This window comes from Salvelinus alpinus, chromosome 6 (assembly GCF_045679555.1).
Source record: "Salvelinus alpinus chromosome 6, SLU_Salpinus.1, whole genome shotgun sequence".
In the NCBI taxonomy this organism is placed as follows: Eukaryota; Metazoa; Chordata; class Actinopteri; order Salmoniformes; family Salmonidae; genus Salvelinus; species Salvelinus alpinus.
In genome coordinates, this window is record NC_092091.1 from 46,182,230 (window position 1) to 46,198,288 (window position 16,059).

Below are 16,059 nucleotides of genomic sequence, written 5' to 3' on the forward strand. Positions count from 1 at the left end.
GCCTCCTCCAGTTTCTTTTCTGTGAAGGAGGAGGGAGGTTTGCGTCCGTGCATTGACTATAGAGGTTTAAATTCCATCACGGTGGGATACAGTTACCCGCTACCTCTCATTGCCACGGCGATTGAGTCATTTCACGGGACATGCTTTTTCACAAAACTGGATCTCAGGAGCGCGTATAACGTGATGAGTGGAAGACAGCGTTTAGTACCACATCCGGCCATTATGAGTACCTCGTCATGCCGTACGGCTTGAAGAATGCTCCAGCAGTCTTCCAATCTTTTGTAGACGAGATTCTCAGGGACCTGCACGGGCAGGGTGGATTATATTGATGACATTCCTGTCTATTCTGCTACACGCGCCACTCATTTGTCTCTGGTGCGCAAGGTACTTGGGTGACTGTTGGAGCATGACCTGTACGTCAAGGCTGATGAATTCTTGATGAAAGGATGAGTCTGGTGTGGTTCTCTCACTATGAGATATGTTAGTATATGATGGTTTGCTAGAGTGTAGATTACCTGTGTTGCTGCTGCCCTGAAACATGTGCAACTCCCGACTGAAGAAGGGGTGGACATGGGTCGGCGGGTCGGAGATGCAACCGCTCCTCTCTGTCTTTCTGCCTCTCTCTGCTGCGTGTAGTCCAACCAGACCGAGAATTGATGATGATGTAAATCAAGTGTTATCAAGTGTTAATCAAATGGTATGCTGCTGGGGCAGTACTGTTGATATTTAAACTAAGGTGCTCAGGCACAGGTAGACCCCTATCTGTACCACAAGGTTTCATTTCCAGTTTTTAGCACTACAAACTGGCGAGCTCTATGGCCACAACCATCTGTGACAATCTAAAGAGAGAACAAATGCTTTGAGTACAAAACTGTGGGTACATTAGAGACCATTTTCTCTGGCAGGCTCAATTCTGTTAGCATATCTTTCAAGTCTAATGTGACAAAAAAAAAGTTGTGGAGAATCTAAGGCTGGTGAATGTTTTTTTGAAAGACTTTGCAAACCCTAAAAATATGTCAAATTGCAGAGGTCACTTCTTAGCAAGGAAAACTTTTCAGTTTTAACATTCTCCTCTCTTACCTATGCATTCTGCCTTTATTTTTTTTGCACACAAGGGGTTTCAAGACTTTAGCCAAACGATTTTTCCCAGCTGCAAATATAGAGACATCTGAGAGAGAGAGAATTGGAAATAAACATCATCACTGTTATTTAGAGCCTAGTGCAGGCGTGTCAAACTCATTTTCACCGAGGGCCACATCAGCATAATGGCTGTCCTCAAAGGGCCAGATGTAACTTATAAATGTAATCGAATGTAATGTAAAATAAATGTAACTCCTCCTTAATGTTAAATAACTCATTATTTATTATAACTTATTCAAGTGACAATTACAGTTGCATAGAAAATATATGTTTGCTTGTAGCTCTAACATAAATCCTTTTACATTTTGTCAGCTTATGAAAACCCACATAACTCCATTAATGAAGGATCAAACTGTCCAAGTGAATAAAGAAAAATAACATAAAACTGAGCTGCAAAGAACATGTATGACACATGTAGCATTTTACAAAAAAAGGCTGCACACAGCCTTGCACCCAACTGATGGTTTGATGACAACAATTTGTCTGCATACACACATAAACCTGCAAACATTAAATAATTACTACAGCAGCTACACATAAATAATATAATCAACTAAAAATACCAAAATAAAGGTTGACTCAGTTCACAACTATATTGGTCAAGTTTTTCGGTTAGTCTTTGATGAGGAGATGCTGCCTGTCCTTGAACACACCAAGTGGATTCTCTCTCTACTATCGATTGATCATGTTCTGAAAATGATAAACACAAAACAAAATGCAAGCACAATCATTAAATTGCACACAGTTTAACTGTTCTTCTTCTTGGTTGAATTACATTTTATTATATTTTAATTAAGTTTAAAAAAAAAAAAATGCTTGCCTGTGTGTTTTCTGACCAGATGTCTGACACTGTTTTCCCGTTACCAGTGTGCCAATGTCTGGTTTTAGGTCCTGTGCTGAGGCAATGCGTAGAACAGCATGGAGGTTGTCATCCGTGAGGCGTGATCTGTGCTTGTTTTTGTTCAGATTCATTATGGAAAAAAACTGTTCGCACAGATAGGTGCTCCCAAACATGGACAGAACACGGGCAGCATGAAGTCGAAGCTGTGGCATCAAACCAGGAGGCAGCAGACGGTAAAAGTCCTGGATTGTAGCATCCTGAAACTTTGCTCTCAGGCCACTGTCGCTTTGAAGCTCAATTAGCTCCATCTGAAGGTGTTGGGGTGCAGTGCAGACATCGGTGGTGAAAGGATTGGCAAAGATGTCAAAGCCAGACTGTTGTGCTCTGAAGTCAGAGAAGCGCCGATCAAACTCAGTCTTTAACCAGCTCAGTTTGGTAGCCAACTGAGCACATGAAAAAGTCTCGGGAAATGAGGCTGACATGCTCTGACAAACAGGAAAGTGAACAAGATTGTCCTGTTTCACTTGCCACATCCATAAGTCCAATTTACGCTGGAAAGCCGTGATCGTGTCGGACATCTGCGTGATGACTTGTTTGCGTCCCTGCAGCTTCTGATTCAGCTGGGCGAGATGGTCGGTTATGTCACACAACACAGCAAAGTCACACATCCACTTTGGATCTGATAGTTCAGACATGAGTTTTCCTTTACTCTGCATAAAAAGAGCAATGTCTTTCCTGAGCTCGAAAAATCGCTTGAGGACTTTGCTCCTACTCAGCCACCGCACTTCTGTATGGTACAGCACATCCCCGTGTTCCGAGCCCATCTCCAGCAAAAACTGCTGGAACTGACGGTGATTCAGGCCACGCGCCCGAATGAAGTTCACTGTTTTCATGACTGTGGTCACAATGTCCTCCATCCCCAGCACCTTCCCACACAAAGTTTCTTGATGGATAATGCAATGATACGTTATCAAAGGCGTGTGACAGTTCATTTTTTGCATTTTCCCCTTCATTAGTCCAACCAAGCCCACTTTTCCTCCACACATTGCCGGTGCACCGTCTGTAGTTAATCCTACCAAGTTTTCCCACTGCAATGCATTTTTACTTACGGACTTCTCTACCGCATCAAAAATGTTCTGTCCCGTCGTGGTCCCATGCATTGCAGCCACATCCAACAGCTCCTCAGTGATAGAGAGGTCCGACTTTACGCCTCTAATAAAAATTGATAACTGCGCTGTATCCGTGTTATCTGTGCTTTCATCAACAGCTAATGAAAAAGCTGTGTAGCTGCGTGTCTCCTCGGCCAGCTGTGTTGTAAGATTTTCTGCTAGTTCCTTCACTCGGTCGGCGATGGTGTCTCTTGATAAACGGACATTTTTAAAAGTCTGTAACTGGTCGGGACACACCTGCTCACAGACCTTCAGCATGCACTGCTTCAAAAACGCTCCCTCTGAAAAAGACTTGGAAGCGTGGGCGATTTCTTCAGCCACAATGAAGCTAGCTTTCACCGCGGCCTCGTTTTTGGCTGTGGATTTCATGAACAAACTCTGCTGCGACCGCAGTTTGCCTTTTAATTCTTGGGCAATTTGTTGCTTTTCTTGAAGGCTAGCTTTAGCGTACTTAGCTCCGTGTTTGGTGTCAAAATGTCGACGCAGATTGTACTCTTTGACAACCGACACCGCCTCGTAACACAAAAGACATACCGGTCTTTCTCCTTGAAGCACAAACAAGTATTCGCCTTCCCATCTTTCTTGAAACAGTCTTCCGTCTGCATCAACTTTTCTCTTTCTGGACATTTTGGGATCATTATTTATATCTCAATTCCACTCGTTGGCATGGACACTGCCGTGGCTAGCGTAGTCGAAAGGCATTGTGGGAATGTAGTTTTTGGTCAAAGCACGCTCTTAATTTATTTTTTGGTATTTATTTTTAGACACTCAAAACTTTTAAGCTCTCGCGGGCCACATAAAATGACCTGGCGGGCCACATCTGGCCCGCGGGCCTTGAGTTTGACACATGTGGACTAGTGTGTTAATCAAATGGTATGCTTCTGGGGCAGTACTGTTGATATTTAAACTAAGGTGCTCAGGCACAGGTAGACCCTTATCTGTACCACAAGGTTTCATTTCCAGTGTTTAGCACTACAAACTGGCGAGCTCTATGGCCACAACCATCTGTGACAATCTAAAGAGAGAACAAATGCTTTGAGTACAAAACTGTGGGTACATTAGAGACCATTTTCTCTGGCAGGCTCAATTCTGTTAGCATATCTTTCAAGTCTAATGTGACAAAAAAAGTTGTGGAGAATCTAAGGCTGGTGATTGTTTTTTTGAAAGACTTTGCAAACCCTAAAAATATTTGTCAAATTGCAGAGGTCACTTCTTAGCAAGGAAAACTTATCAGTTTTAACATTCTCCTCTCTTACCTATGCATTCTGCCTTCATTTTTTTGGACACAAGGGGTTTCAAGACTTTAGCCAAACAATTTTTCCCAGCTGCAAATATAGAGACATCTGAGAGAGAGAGAGAATTGGAAATAAACATCATCGCTGTTATTTAGAGCCTAGTGTGTCTCAGTTGGTATTTCATGGTGCTTGCAACACCAGGGTTGTGTTTTCGATTCCCACAGGGGGCCAGTATAGTCGCTCTGAATAAGAGCATCTGCTCTATGACTAAAATGTAAATGTTAAATGTAAAAAGACAGCTCTACTGGTTATAGCATGGTCCTCCAACCCTCCTGACCTTTACACTTAGCTGGCTGTTCCTGACTAGACCTCTGAAGGACCTCTATCTCTGTCTTCTCTTGGTTCATTCCCCCACTTGTCAGGTCACTTTCACCTTTGACCTTTACTGGCTGATATGTCTGAGGGTTCTGAGTCTTTCTCTCCGCTGCAGCCCTCTGCTCTTGGTTTATCTTTCCAATCTTTTCTCTTGAGATCTCTCCATCAATCCTATCTGTATTCGGTAATGGTGTAACTGTGTAATCTTTGTTTTGTCTTTTCTTCTCATTGTTCTCTTTCCACTTTTGCCATGAATTCATCGTCTCTATCATAGTCACTCTCTGACCAGTCTGTGTCAATGTCCAGGTCCTGTTCACCTTTGACCTTTGTTGTTGCCATAATGCTGCACCCCTCTTTCTTACCTTTGCACTGCTGGGTCTGCTGAGTCTGAGCACCAGCTGAAAAGATGGATAAATCTTTCGGGGGAGAGAGGTGGGCAAGAGGAAAGATAGATAAACATACTGAGGGAATTCATGCTCACTTCACAATCTGAACTTCTCCTTATCATCTAGTGGTCTCTCTCTCTCACCTTTGCATTTTGCTGGCTGGACCTTTTTCTTCTCTTGGTTTATGTCGTCTCTCTCAGCTGTATTTCCATCATGTTGGAGTTGTGTACACGCTTTCTTTTCCTCAATGTCCACTCTCCACTTTGTCCATTCGTCTTTACCTATGTACTCATTGTCACTATCCATTGTTCCCTCACTATCATAGTCACTCTCTGAGCAGTCAATGTCCAGGTCCTGTTCACCTTTGACCTTTGCTGCCTGGTCTGTCTGAGTGTCGTTAGTCTTTCCTTCAATTGCTAGTTGATCCTCACCTGGGCCCTGAGTCTTAACCGTTGCCGCTGCGAAAATGGAAAAATCTGAAAGAGATGACAAAGGTGTGAAAAGGTAAGTGTCATTGATATCAGTGGAGTTCACTACATTTAATGACAGATCAGTGATAATTTACATATGCTGTCAAACAACTGTATTTTTTACCTTTGCACGTTTCCGATTGGTCTTCCTGAGGATGCTGAGTCTCCCTCTGCTCCAGCAAGTATCCTGTCCTCCTTCTCCTCCTGACTCTCTAACTGTCCTTTGTCCTTTTGGTCATCCTTTTCTTTCTCTTGGTTGGATTTGACACCTCTGTGTCTTGGCTTTGACCCGCTTTTCTCTCACCCTCCTCTCTCTTTGTGTTGTTTTGTCTTTCTCAACGTTGTTGTCCGTATTGTCTTTGTCAACCATGCCTTCATGTTTGGTTTCCCACTCTTATCATCATCACATTCACTTCTTATCACATTTCTTCCTGTTCTCTCATCACTCTCAATATCTGTCTTTTCTTCAACCTCCTCCTCATCCGTTTCCTTTATTTCTTCACTAATGTCCTCAGTGTCACTGTCGATTATTTCCTCAATCTCGCTGTAGTCACTCTCTGACCAGTCTATATCACCTGCCAGGTCGTTTTGAACTTTGACTTTTGCTGGTTGATCATTCTGACAGTAATTTGTAGCTACCTTCTCCTCAACAAGCATATTTTTATGTCCAGTTTTGCTATCGTCAGTCTTCGGACATTTATGCATTCCAAAGTGAAATTCCCAAACATCCAAGGCTGTCTTTTTTAGCTCTTTCATCCTCACTGTGTCTTCCACCCTCTTTCTTTCCTCCTTCTCCTCCTCCATCGTGGTCTTCTCTGCATGCTGTCTTTCCATTTTTTATTTATTTTTTTATTTCACCTTTATTTAACCAGGTAGGCTAGTTGCAACTACAACCTGGCCAAGATAAAGCATAGCAGTGTGAACAGACAACAACACAGAGTTACACATGGAGTAAACAATAAACAAGTCAATAACATAGTAGGGAAAAAAATAGAATCTATATACAATGTGTGCAAAAGGCATGAGGAAGTAGGCAATAAATCGAATAATTACAATTTAGCAGATTAACACTGGAGTGATAAATCATCAGATGATCATGTGCAAGTAGAGATACTGGTGTGCAAAAGAGCAGAAAAGTAAATAAATAAAAGCAGTATGGGGGGTGAGGTAGGTAAATTGGGTGGGCTATATACCGATGGACTATGTACAGCTGCAGCGATCGGTTAGCTGCTCAGATAGCAGATGTTTAAAGTTGTTGAGGGAGATAAAAGTCTCCAACTTCAGAGATTTTTGCAATTCGTTCCAGTCGCAGGCAGCAGAGAACTGGAAGGAAAGGCGTCCAAATGAGGTTTTGGCTTTAGGGATGATCAGTGAGATACACCTGCTGGAGCGCGTGCTACGGGTGGGTGTAGCCATCGTGACCAGTGAACTGAGATAAGGCGGCACTTTACCTAGCATAGCCTTGTAGATGACCTGGAGCCAGTGGGTCTGACGACGAACATGTAGCGAGGGCCAGCCGACTAGGGCATACAGGTCGCAGTGGGTGGGTCGTATAAGGTGCTTTAGTAACAAAACGGGTGGCACTGTGATAAACTGCATCCAGTTTGCTGAGTAGAGTATTGGAAGCTATTTTGTAGATGACATCGCCGAGGTCGAGGATCGGTAGGATAGTCAGTTTTACTAGGGTAAGTTTGGCGGCGTGAGTGAAGGAGGCTTTGTTGCGAAATAGAAAGCCGACTCTAGATTCGATTTTGGATTGGAGATGTTTGATATGAGTCTGGAAGGAGAGTTTGCAGTCTAGCCAGACACCTAGGTACTTATAGATGTCTACATATTCTAGGTCGGAACCGTCCAGGGTGGTGATGCTAGTCGGGCGTGCGGGTGCAGACAGCGAACGGTTGAAGAGCATGCATTTGGTTTTACTAGCGTTTAAGAGCAGTTGGAGGCCACGGAAGGAGTGTTGTATGGCATTGAAGCTCGTTTGGAGGTTAGATAGCACAGTGTCCAAGGAAGGGCCACAAGTATACAGAATGGTGTCGTCTGCGTAGAGGTGGTCTCAGATCTCAGATGATACGAAGGAGAGGTTGAACAGGCTGGTAATAGGGGGTGCGACAATGGCGGCGGACAGTTTCAGAAATAGGGGGTCCAGTTTGTCAAGCCCAGATGATTTGTATGGGTCCAGGTTTTCCAGCTCTTTCAGAACATCAGCTATCTGGATTTGGGTAAAGGAGAAGCTGGGAAGGCTTGGGCGAGTAGCAGCGGGGGGGCGGGGCTGTTGGCCAAGGTTGGAGTCGCCAGGAGGAAGGCATGGCCAGCCATTGAGAAATGCTTGTTGAAGTCTTCGATTATCACGGATTTATCGGTGGTGACCGTGTTACCTAGCCTCAGTGCAGTGAGCAGCTGGGAGGAGGTGCTCTTGTTCTCCATGGACTTTACAGTATCCCAGAACTTTTTGGAGTTAGAGCTACAGGATGCAAATTTCTGCTTGAAAAAGCTGGCCTTTGCTTTCCTGACTGACTGCGTGTATTGGTTCCTGACTTCCCTGAACAGTTGCATATCGCGGGGGCTCTTCGATGCTATTGCAGTTCGCCACAGGATGTTTTTGTGCTGGTCGAGGGCAGTCAGTTCTGGAGTGAACCAAGGGCTATATCTGTTCTTAGTTCTGCATTTTTTGAACGGAGCATGCTTGTCTAATATGGTGAGGAAGTAACTTTTAAAGAATGACCAGGCATCCTCAACTGACGGGATGAGGTCAATATCCTTCCAGGGTACCCGGGCCAGGTCGATTAGAAAGGCCTGCTCGCAGAAGTGTTTTAGGGAGCGTTTGACAGTGATGAGGGGTGGTCGTTTGACCGCGGACCCGTAGCGGATACAGGCAATGAGGCAGTGATCGCTGAGATCTTGATTGAAGACAGCAGAGGTGTATTTGGAGGGCAAGTTGGTCAGGATAATGTCTATTAGGGTGCCCATGTTTACGGATTTAGGGTTGTACCTGGTGGGTTCCTTGATGATTTGTGTGAGATTGAGGGCGCATCTAGCTTAGATTGTAGGACTGCCGGGGTGTTAAGCATATCCCAGTTTAGGTCACCTAACAGAACAAACTCTGAAGCTAGATGGGGAGCGATCAATTCACAGATGGTGTCCAGGGCACAGCTGGGAGCTGAGGGGGGTCGGTAGCATGCGGCAACAGTGAGAGACTTATTTCTGGAGAGATTAATTTTTAAAATTAGAAGTTCGAACTGTTTGGGCATAGACCTGGAAAGTATGACAGAACTTTGCAGGCTATCTCTGCAGTAGATTGCAACTCCTCCCCCTTTGGCAGTTCTATCTTGACGGAAAGTGTTATAGTTGGGTATGGAAATCTCCGAATTTTTGGTGGCCTTCCTAAGCCAGGATTCAGACACGGCAAGGACATCAGGGTTGGCAGAGTGTGCTAAAGCGGTGAGTAAGACAAACTTAGGGAGGAGGCTTCTGATGTTGACATGCATGAGGCCAAGGCTTTTTCGATCACAGAAGTCAACAAATGAGGGTGCCTGGGGACATGCAGGGCCTGGGTTTACCTCCACATCACCCGAGGAACAGAGGAGTAGTAGGATGAGGGTGCGGCTAAAGGCTATCAAAACTGGTCGCCTAGAGCGTTGGGGACAAGGAATAAAAGGAGCAGATTTATGGCCGTGGTAGAATAGATTCTGGGCATAATGTGCAGACGGGTATGGTGGGGCACGGGTACAGCGGAGGCAAGCCCAGGCACTGGGTGATAAGAGAGGTTGTATCTCTGGACATGCTGGTCTCAATGGGTGAGGTCACCGCATGTGAGGGAGGTGGGACAAAGGAGGTATCAGAGGTACGGAGAGTTGAACTACGGGGTCCATTGCAAACCAAAACAATGATAACTAGCCTGAACAACAGTATACAAGGCATATTGATATTTGAGAGAGACATACAGTAAGGCATAAAGTGATTGCAGGTCTTGATTGGGAGAGCTAGCTAAAACAACAGGTGAGATAACAGTAGCTAGTCAGCTAACACAGCAACAGCAGGTAAAAATGGCAACGACTAGGCAGAGAGGGTCGGGTTAACTACACACAGAGCCTGAGTTAAAACACAGAGCCGACAGATAAAACACAAATAAACAGAATGGAGTACCGTGAATTAATGGACAGTCCGGCAGGCATCAGCTATGTAGCCAAGTGATCATAGTGTCTAGGGGGCAGCTGTAGATGGAGCAGGGAAGCCGCCACTAAGCTAGCACGCGGTGTTTAAAGTTAGTAGCCCGGGGGGGTGGTCTGCTCAGACGGAGGCCGGTTGAGGGCACAGCGGATGGCAGAGAATCCAAGCCGGATGGCGATGGTGAAAGAGAGGTTGTGATTGTAGAATTGTGTTTGCTAACTGATGCTAGCTTCGTGGCAGTGGCGCTAGCTGCGATAGCTGCAGGCTAGCTGTGAGGATCAGAAGTAGTGGCTCAGGGATTACGGCAGGAATCCGGCGTTGTTGTCGAGAGACAGTCCGATGCTGGTAAATCGGTGAGTAATATCCAGGCTAATAACAGGGCTGGTGTCTGTGCAGAAGGTAAAAGCTGCAAGCAGCGGTTAAAAATGGCTAAGTAGCTTGTAGCTGATTAGCTGGTTAGCTACTGGGGGTTCTTGAATGTGTCCCAAAGTTAAAAAATAATAGCGATTCCGTATCACATTGGGTGAGGTAGGTTACCGGAAGGTATAATCGAATTAAAAATTGAAAAGAGATAGAATAAAAAAAAAAAAATATATATATACATACAAGAAATACGAAAAAAAAATACAAATGTACGCGAGAGGACTAAACAGACACGTCTACACTGCTACGCCATCTTGGATCGAACCCATCTTTATCATCCTCTCCTCCAACTCATTTTTCCAAACATTTCATTCTTAATTTCTTCCCAGTTAACCTTTTTGGTTGTTTTGACAATTGCAGTATCACAGTCCTCTTTTTCTCATATCTTCTCTAATCTGAGAAATGTTTCTTCTTCACGATTGGCTGATCCTTCTCATCTGCACTGTTTTCCTTCAAGTTTTAGGTTGTAGTGCAGAAAGCAGTGCTTGTCTGCTTGGTCCCCTGTCAGTCTGCTTATCATAAATAATCCCCACCTCACTGAACACTCGATTGGGACCGAGGAAGGTGGGGGACAGAAACTTCTTTGCCAATGGAGCAAGTGATTGAAGTCTGTCGTCATTCTGCTTCCACCACTCCAAAGGCAAGCCGCTCTTTCTGTCAATGACAGGCTCTGTGAGGTAACGCTCCAACTCAATTTCAAAACTGCACTGGACTTCAGCCCTGCCCTCTTGGCTTCCAAGGATTCTAGCGTAGAGGCTGTCCACCAGACTGGGTGGCTGATCTATCTACTTGGACTCTTTGCTTTTTTGCACCTGGATCTGTGTCCTCCTCTTCACTTGTCCCATCTGCTGTGGCTCTGGGATTTGGTTTCCTTAGTAGTTCAGGCTCCTCCTTCAGCCACTCTTTTGCTTTCTCTAGTGCTGTTCCTGAGGTGAAGGCATAGCTCTTGTAACGTGGATCCAGGACAGTTGCCAGCACCAGGCACTTTGTCTCCTCGGCCTTGAAGAACCTCCTTGTCAGACTGTCCAACATGGTCTTCCATAAAGTTTTGATGCCCTGAGTAGAAGAACCCTCCTGCTGTAGCATCAGCTTCAGCACCGACACACTGGGGATGATGCATGCTGCTGTAGAGTTGGAGTGGCTCTTCTCCAGTGTCACCTCCTCCATAGGTGCCAGAGTCTCAATTAGGTTAGAGACAATGTCCCACTGTGCAGCAGACAAACTGCTGATGTGTCCGTATTCACCTGCATACACATTCAGTGCACGCCTCTGTACAAACATCCTCTGCAACATGTGTAGTGTTGAGTTCCAGCGAGTTTGAACTGCTTGGGACGATGCTGTGTTTGCGAAGGCCAAGCTCTTCCTGAATGGCCCTCAGCCTCTGTTTGGCCAGTACAGAGTGGTCAAAGTGAGTTGCACAGCTCTTCAACGTGGCAATAATGTCTAGCACAGCTCTGACTGGATAGGCCATCATTGATTACAAGCTGTAGGGTGTGTGCACTGCAGCTGAAGTCTGGAAGCTCCGCCAGTCTCATACCATTCACCATGTTTGCCCCACTGTCCCTGAGGACCAGCACTACACGTTCTGTGTGGATTTCCCAGTATTCCAACATGGTCAGAAACATCTCTCTGATGTAGTTTCCTGTGTGTGGTCCAGTCATAGTCTTGACATTTAGCACAACCTGCTTTCTTGTCCAAACATTGTCAATGAAATGTCCAGTAAGGCTCATCAGGGACTCTGTAGTGCCTGACCAGCAGTCAGTTGTGAATGCCATGTGTGGAGCGTTCCCTGCTGCCACCAGATTCTTCACTTTCATCACAACTCTTTCATATGTTTTATCTAGCATTTCTGTGCGAAATAATTTTTCATCTTTGATCCTGTACCGGGGTTCAGCAAGACTAACCAGCCACTTTAACCAACGTCAGACATCACTGTGAATGGCTGGTTGTCAGTGGCAATCATCTCAATAATTGCTACATCCATCTTCTTGGCCCTTGGGTCTTTGTCCTGCCATTTTGCTTGTTTATTAAACAGTTGTAAGATTGTAGGATTTGCTTTTTTCATCATTGCTTCCTTATGGGCGTTTGGATGGATGTTCTTAAGGTGATTCCACAAGTTGGTGGTATTTTCTGATTTAGCCGTTGCTGACCCCATGCTTACATCTTTATCACAAATAAGACACCTTGCTTTCCCTGGTGCTAATTCCATGTAATGGTCCCACACTTGTGCTCTGCTTTTTTCTGTCATCTGTAAAACACACACACACACACACACACACACAGCTCTGAAGTGACAATGATACTGAAGAGTCTGCTTAGGAGACAAATACTCTCAACTGTTTGAATAAAAATAGAGTTTAAGTTACCTGTGATGAATGTTGAAAACAAAAACTGTCATTTCTATATGCAGGAAATCCTATTTTAATAATGGGCATGGTAAGAATTGACGACCAAAGTGAGAGTCATAATACCCATGACACCTAGCAAAATCTGAAAAGCGGTTCCTTCATTTATTCCATAGAATATTTTTAGATTCACTTAAAATAAGGTCTGTGTTTCGTGTAGGCTTACACCGCCAATTTTATAACTGTGTAGATATCCATAGGACAAGGTAACTCTGATCAATATTGGCTAAATATAAGCGAAGATGCATTTTTTTGTAGAGTGGATTTATGAAAATATGTTGACAAACGTTACCTTATCCTAGTGAGATTTACACGGGTATCAAAACGCCGAGGCGGTTTAAGCCTGCACGAAACACAGACCTTATTTGAAGTAGATCAAGACATTCTCTATGGAAGACATGAACGGTAAAATAACGAAGGAACCCCTTTCAAGTTCAGCCGCAAGTTATTACAGAAATTATAACGCGTCGACTATTTCTCTCTAAACCATATACCTTTGACTAATCCGGAAACTACCACCTCGAAAACAAAACGTTTATTCCGTTCCGTATTTTATCTAACGGGTGGCATCCATGAGTCTAAATATTCCTGTTACATTGCACAACCTTCAATGTTATTGTAACGGCGTTCCTCCTCCTCTTCATCCGAAAAGGAGGAGTAGTGATTCGACCAAAATGCAGCGTTGTAGTTCGACACATTATTTATTAAACAAAACAGAAAACACGACGAACACTTGAATAATTACAAAACAATAAACGACGTAGACAGACCTGGACGACGAACTTACATGAAACACGAAGAACGCAATAACAGGAAAACTGACTACATAAAACGAACAAACAAACAAAACTGAAAACAGTCCCGTGTGGCGTAACATACACAGACACAGGAGACATCCACCCACAAACAAACAGTGTGAAAACACCTACCTTAATATGGCTCTCAATCAGAGGAAATGAAAACCACCTGCCTCTAATTGAGAGCCATATCAGGTCACCCTTATACAAACATAGAAACACACAACATAGACTACCCACCCAAAACTCACGCCCTGACCGTCAAACACATACAAAATAACAGAAAACCGGTCAGGAACGTGACAGTTATGTCATAATTAGTTCGCAAAGAGCCAGACTGTTGCATATACCCTGACTCTGCGTGCAATGAATGCAAGAGAAATGACACTTTCACCTGGTTAATATTGCCTGCTAACCTGGATGTTTTTTAGTTAATATGCAGGTTTAAAAATATATACTTGTGTATTGATTTTAAGAAAGGCATTGATGTTTATGGTTAAGTACACATTGGAGCGATGACAGTCATTGATTGTTTTTTATAAGATAACTTTACTGCTAGCTAGCAACTTACCTTAGCTTACTGCATTTGCGTAACAGACAGGCTCCTCGTGGAGTGCAATGTAATCAGGTGTTAGAGCATTGGACTAGTTAACTACAAGGTTGCAAGATTGGATCCCCCGAGCTGACAAGGTTAAAAATCTGTCGTTCTGCCCCTAGGCCGTCATTGATAATAAAAATGTGTTCTTAACTGATTTGCCTAGTTAAATAAAGATTAAATAAAGGTGTAAAAACGGCGCCCAAAAATACAGATTTCCGATTGTTATGAAAACTTGAAATCGGCCATTCATATTAATCGGTCGGCCTCTAGTTCACGCTCCTTATGGTCAATGATAGGCCACGTAGAATCTATAGGAATCCACGGACAATTGTTGTCAACCAATCCAAACAATTTAGATTTCCAAGTCAGGAAATCAACAATATAACACGTTTGATGCTAATTTGGATATTTAATAACTTATCTAAAAATATTACGGAATTCTATGATTTTTATCCCACAGTCTGACAGCAGTCTCTGTTTATTATTTACGCAAACATCCCACCGGCCAATAGCCAGGGAAAATACAGCGAGCCATATTCAAATAACATGATATAAAAATCTAACTTTCATTAAATCACACATGTAAGATACCAAATTAAAGCTACACTCGTTGTGAATCCAGCCAACATGTCAGATTTCAAAAAAGCTTTTCGGCGAAAGCATAAGATGCTATTATGTGATGATAGCACATCAGTAAACAACAGAGTAGCATATTTCAACACTGCAAGCACGACACAAAACGCAGAAATAAAATATAAATCATGCCTTATCTTTGACGAAATTCTTTTGTTGGCACTCTAATATGTCCCATAAACATCACAAATGGTCCTTTTTGTTCGATTAATTCCGTCGATATATATCCAAAAAGTCAATTTATTTGGACCGTTTCATCCAGAAAAACACAGCTTCCAACTTTCGCCAAGTCACTACAAAATATTTCAAAAGGTACATGTAAATTTACCAAAACATTTCAAAATACTTTTGTCATACATCGTTGTGAATTTTTAAACGTTAATAATCGATCAATTTGAAGACGGGGTGATCTGTGTTCAATACAAAACGAAACCAACCTGACGCAACTTTTTTCATAACGTGATTCTCTCCAAAAATGTACTTCATGTGACCCTCATTTACGATAGCCCTACTTCTTCAGTACACAAAGGAATAACCTCAACCGATTTCCAAGGACTGGTGACATCCAGTGGAAGCGGTAGAAACTGCAAGCAAGTCCATTAGAAATCTGGTGTCTCTTAAAAAACTAATTGAAAAGACAGTGACATCAAAAAAATACATTCTGAATGGTTTGTCCTCAGGGTTTTGCCTGCTACATAAGTTCTGTTATTCTCACAGACATGATTCAAACAGTTTTAGAAACTTCAGTGTTTTCTATCCAAATCTACTAATAATATGCATATCTTATATTCTGGGGATGAGTAGCAAGCAGTTCCGAAAGTGAAAAAGCTGCCCCCTGCCCTCAAGAAGTTAAACCACCCCCCAGTAGCTCGAACAGTATCACCTTTGCAGTTTAGTCGATCGCTATCACAGATTGAGTTGCAGTAACCTAATTCTGTAGTAGACCCTGTGCCATTCAGATTCTCTCATTCTAACAACGGACAGGACAGCCTCACCAAAAGCAAACACACCCATCACTTTCACTGTCAAGGGATAGAGGAAGGCCTAGCACGGGTCTTCCACAATGTAGTTCCTGGCACATGTTTCCATCAGATGTTGTAATGTTTCAAACAGTCCAATGCAAACCCATCCATATTTGTATAAAGATGAACGGTTGTTACGGATACAAGTATTCTGTGTGTATCCTGTGTGTTTCTTTTCTCTCCTTCTCCCCTACTCACAGGTGACAATCATCATTCCCCAATCAGTCATCAATCAGTCGCTAATCAGAAGACACCTGCTCCTTTTCTCCTACCCAATCACATTCCCTTTCCCTTGGTTTAAAAACCCTGTCAGTTGTTTTCTCTGGAGCTCGATCTTTTTGTGTAGCAATCTCTCTGTAAATGCCATATGTTTGTAGATCTCTTGTGTGGTTTAG

At 43.4% G+C, this 16,059-nt stretch overlaps 1 protein-coding gene and 1 pseudogene across 1 annotated transcript; both read right to left on the reverse strand.

Annotated features, from left to right (window-relative positions):
• Positions 1–1,823: 1,823 nt before the first annotated feature.
• On the reverse strand, positions 1,824–4,013 carry LOC139579695 (general transcription factor II-I repeat domain-containing protein 2B-like). The gene is made up of 2 exons (XM_071408532.1): positions 1,961–4,013; positions 1,824–1,830 (listed from the first exon to the last, which is right to left on the reverse strand). The coding sequence occupies exons 1-2, from the start codon at positions 3,775–3,777 to the stop codon at positions 1,824–1,826; spliced, it is 1,824 nt and encodes a 607-aa protein (XP_071264633.1). The 5' UTR covers positions 3,778–4,013.
• Positions 4,014–10,953: 6,940 nt separating this feature from the next.
• On the reverse strand, positions 10,954–12,418 carry LOC139579696 (zinc finger BED domain-containing protein 4-like; annotated as a pseudogene).
• Positions 12,419–16,059: the final 3,641 nt, after the last annotated feature.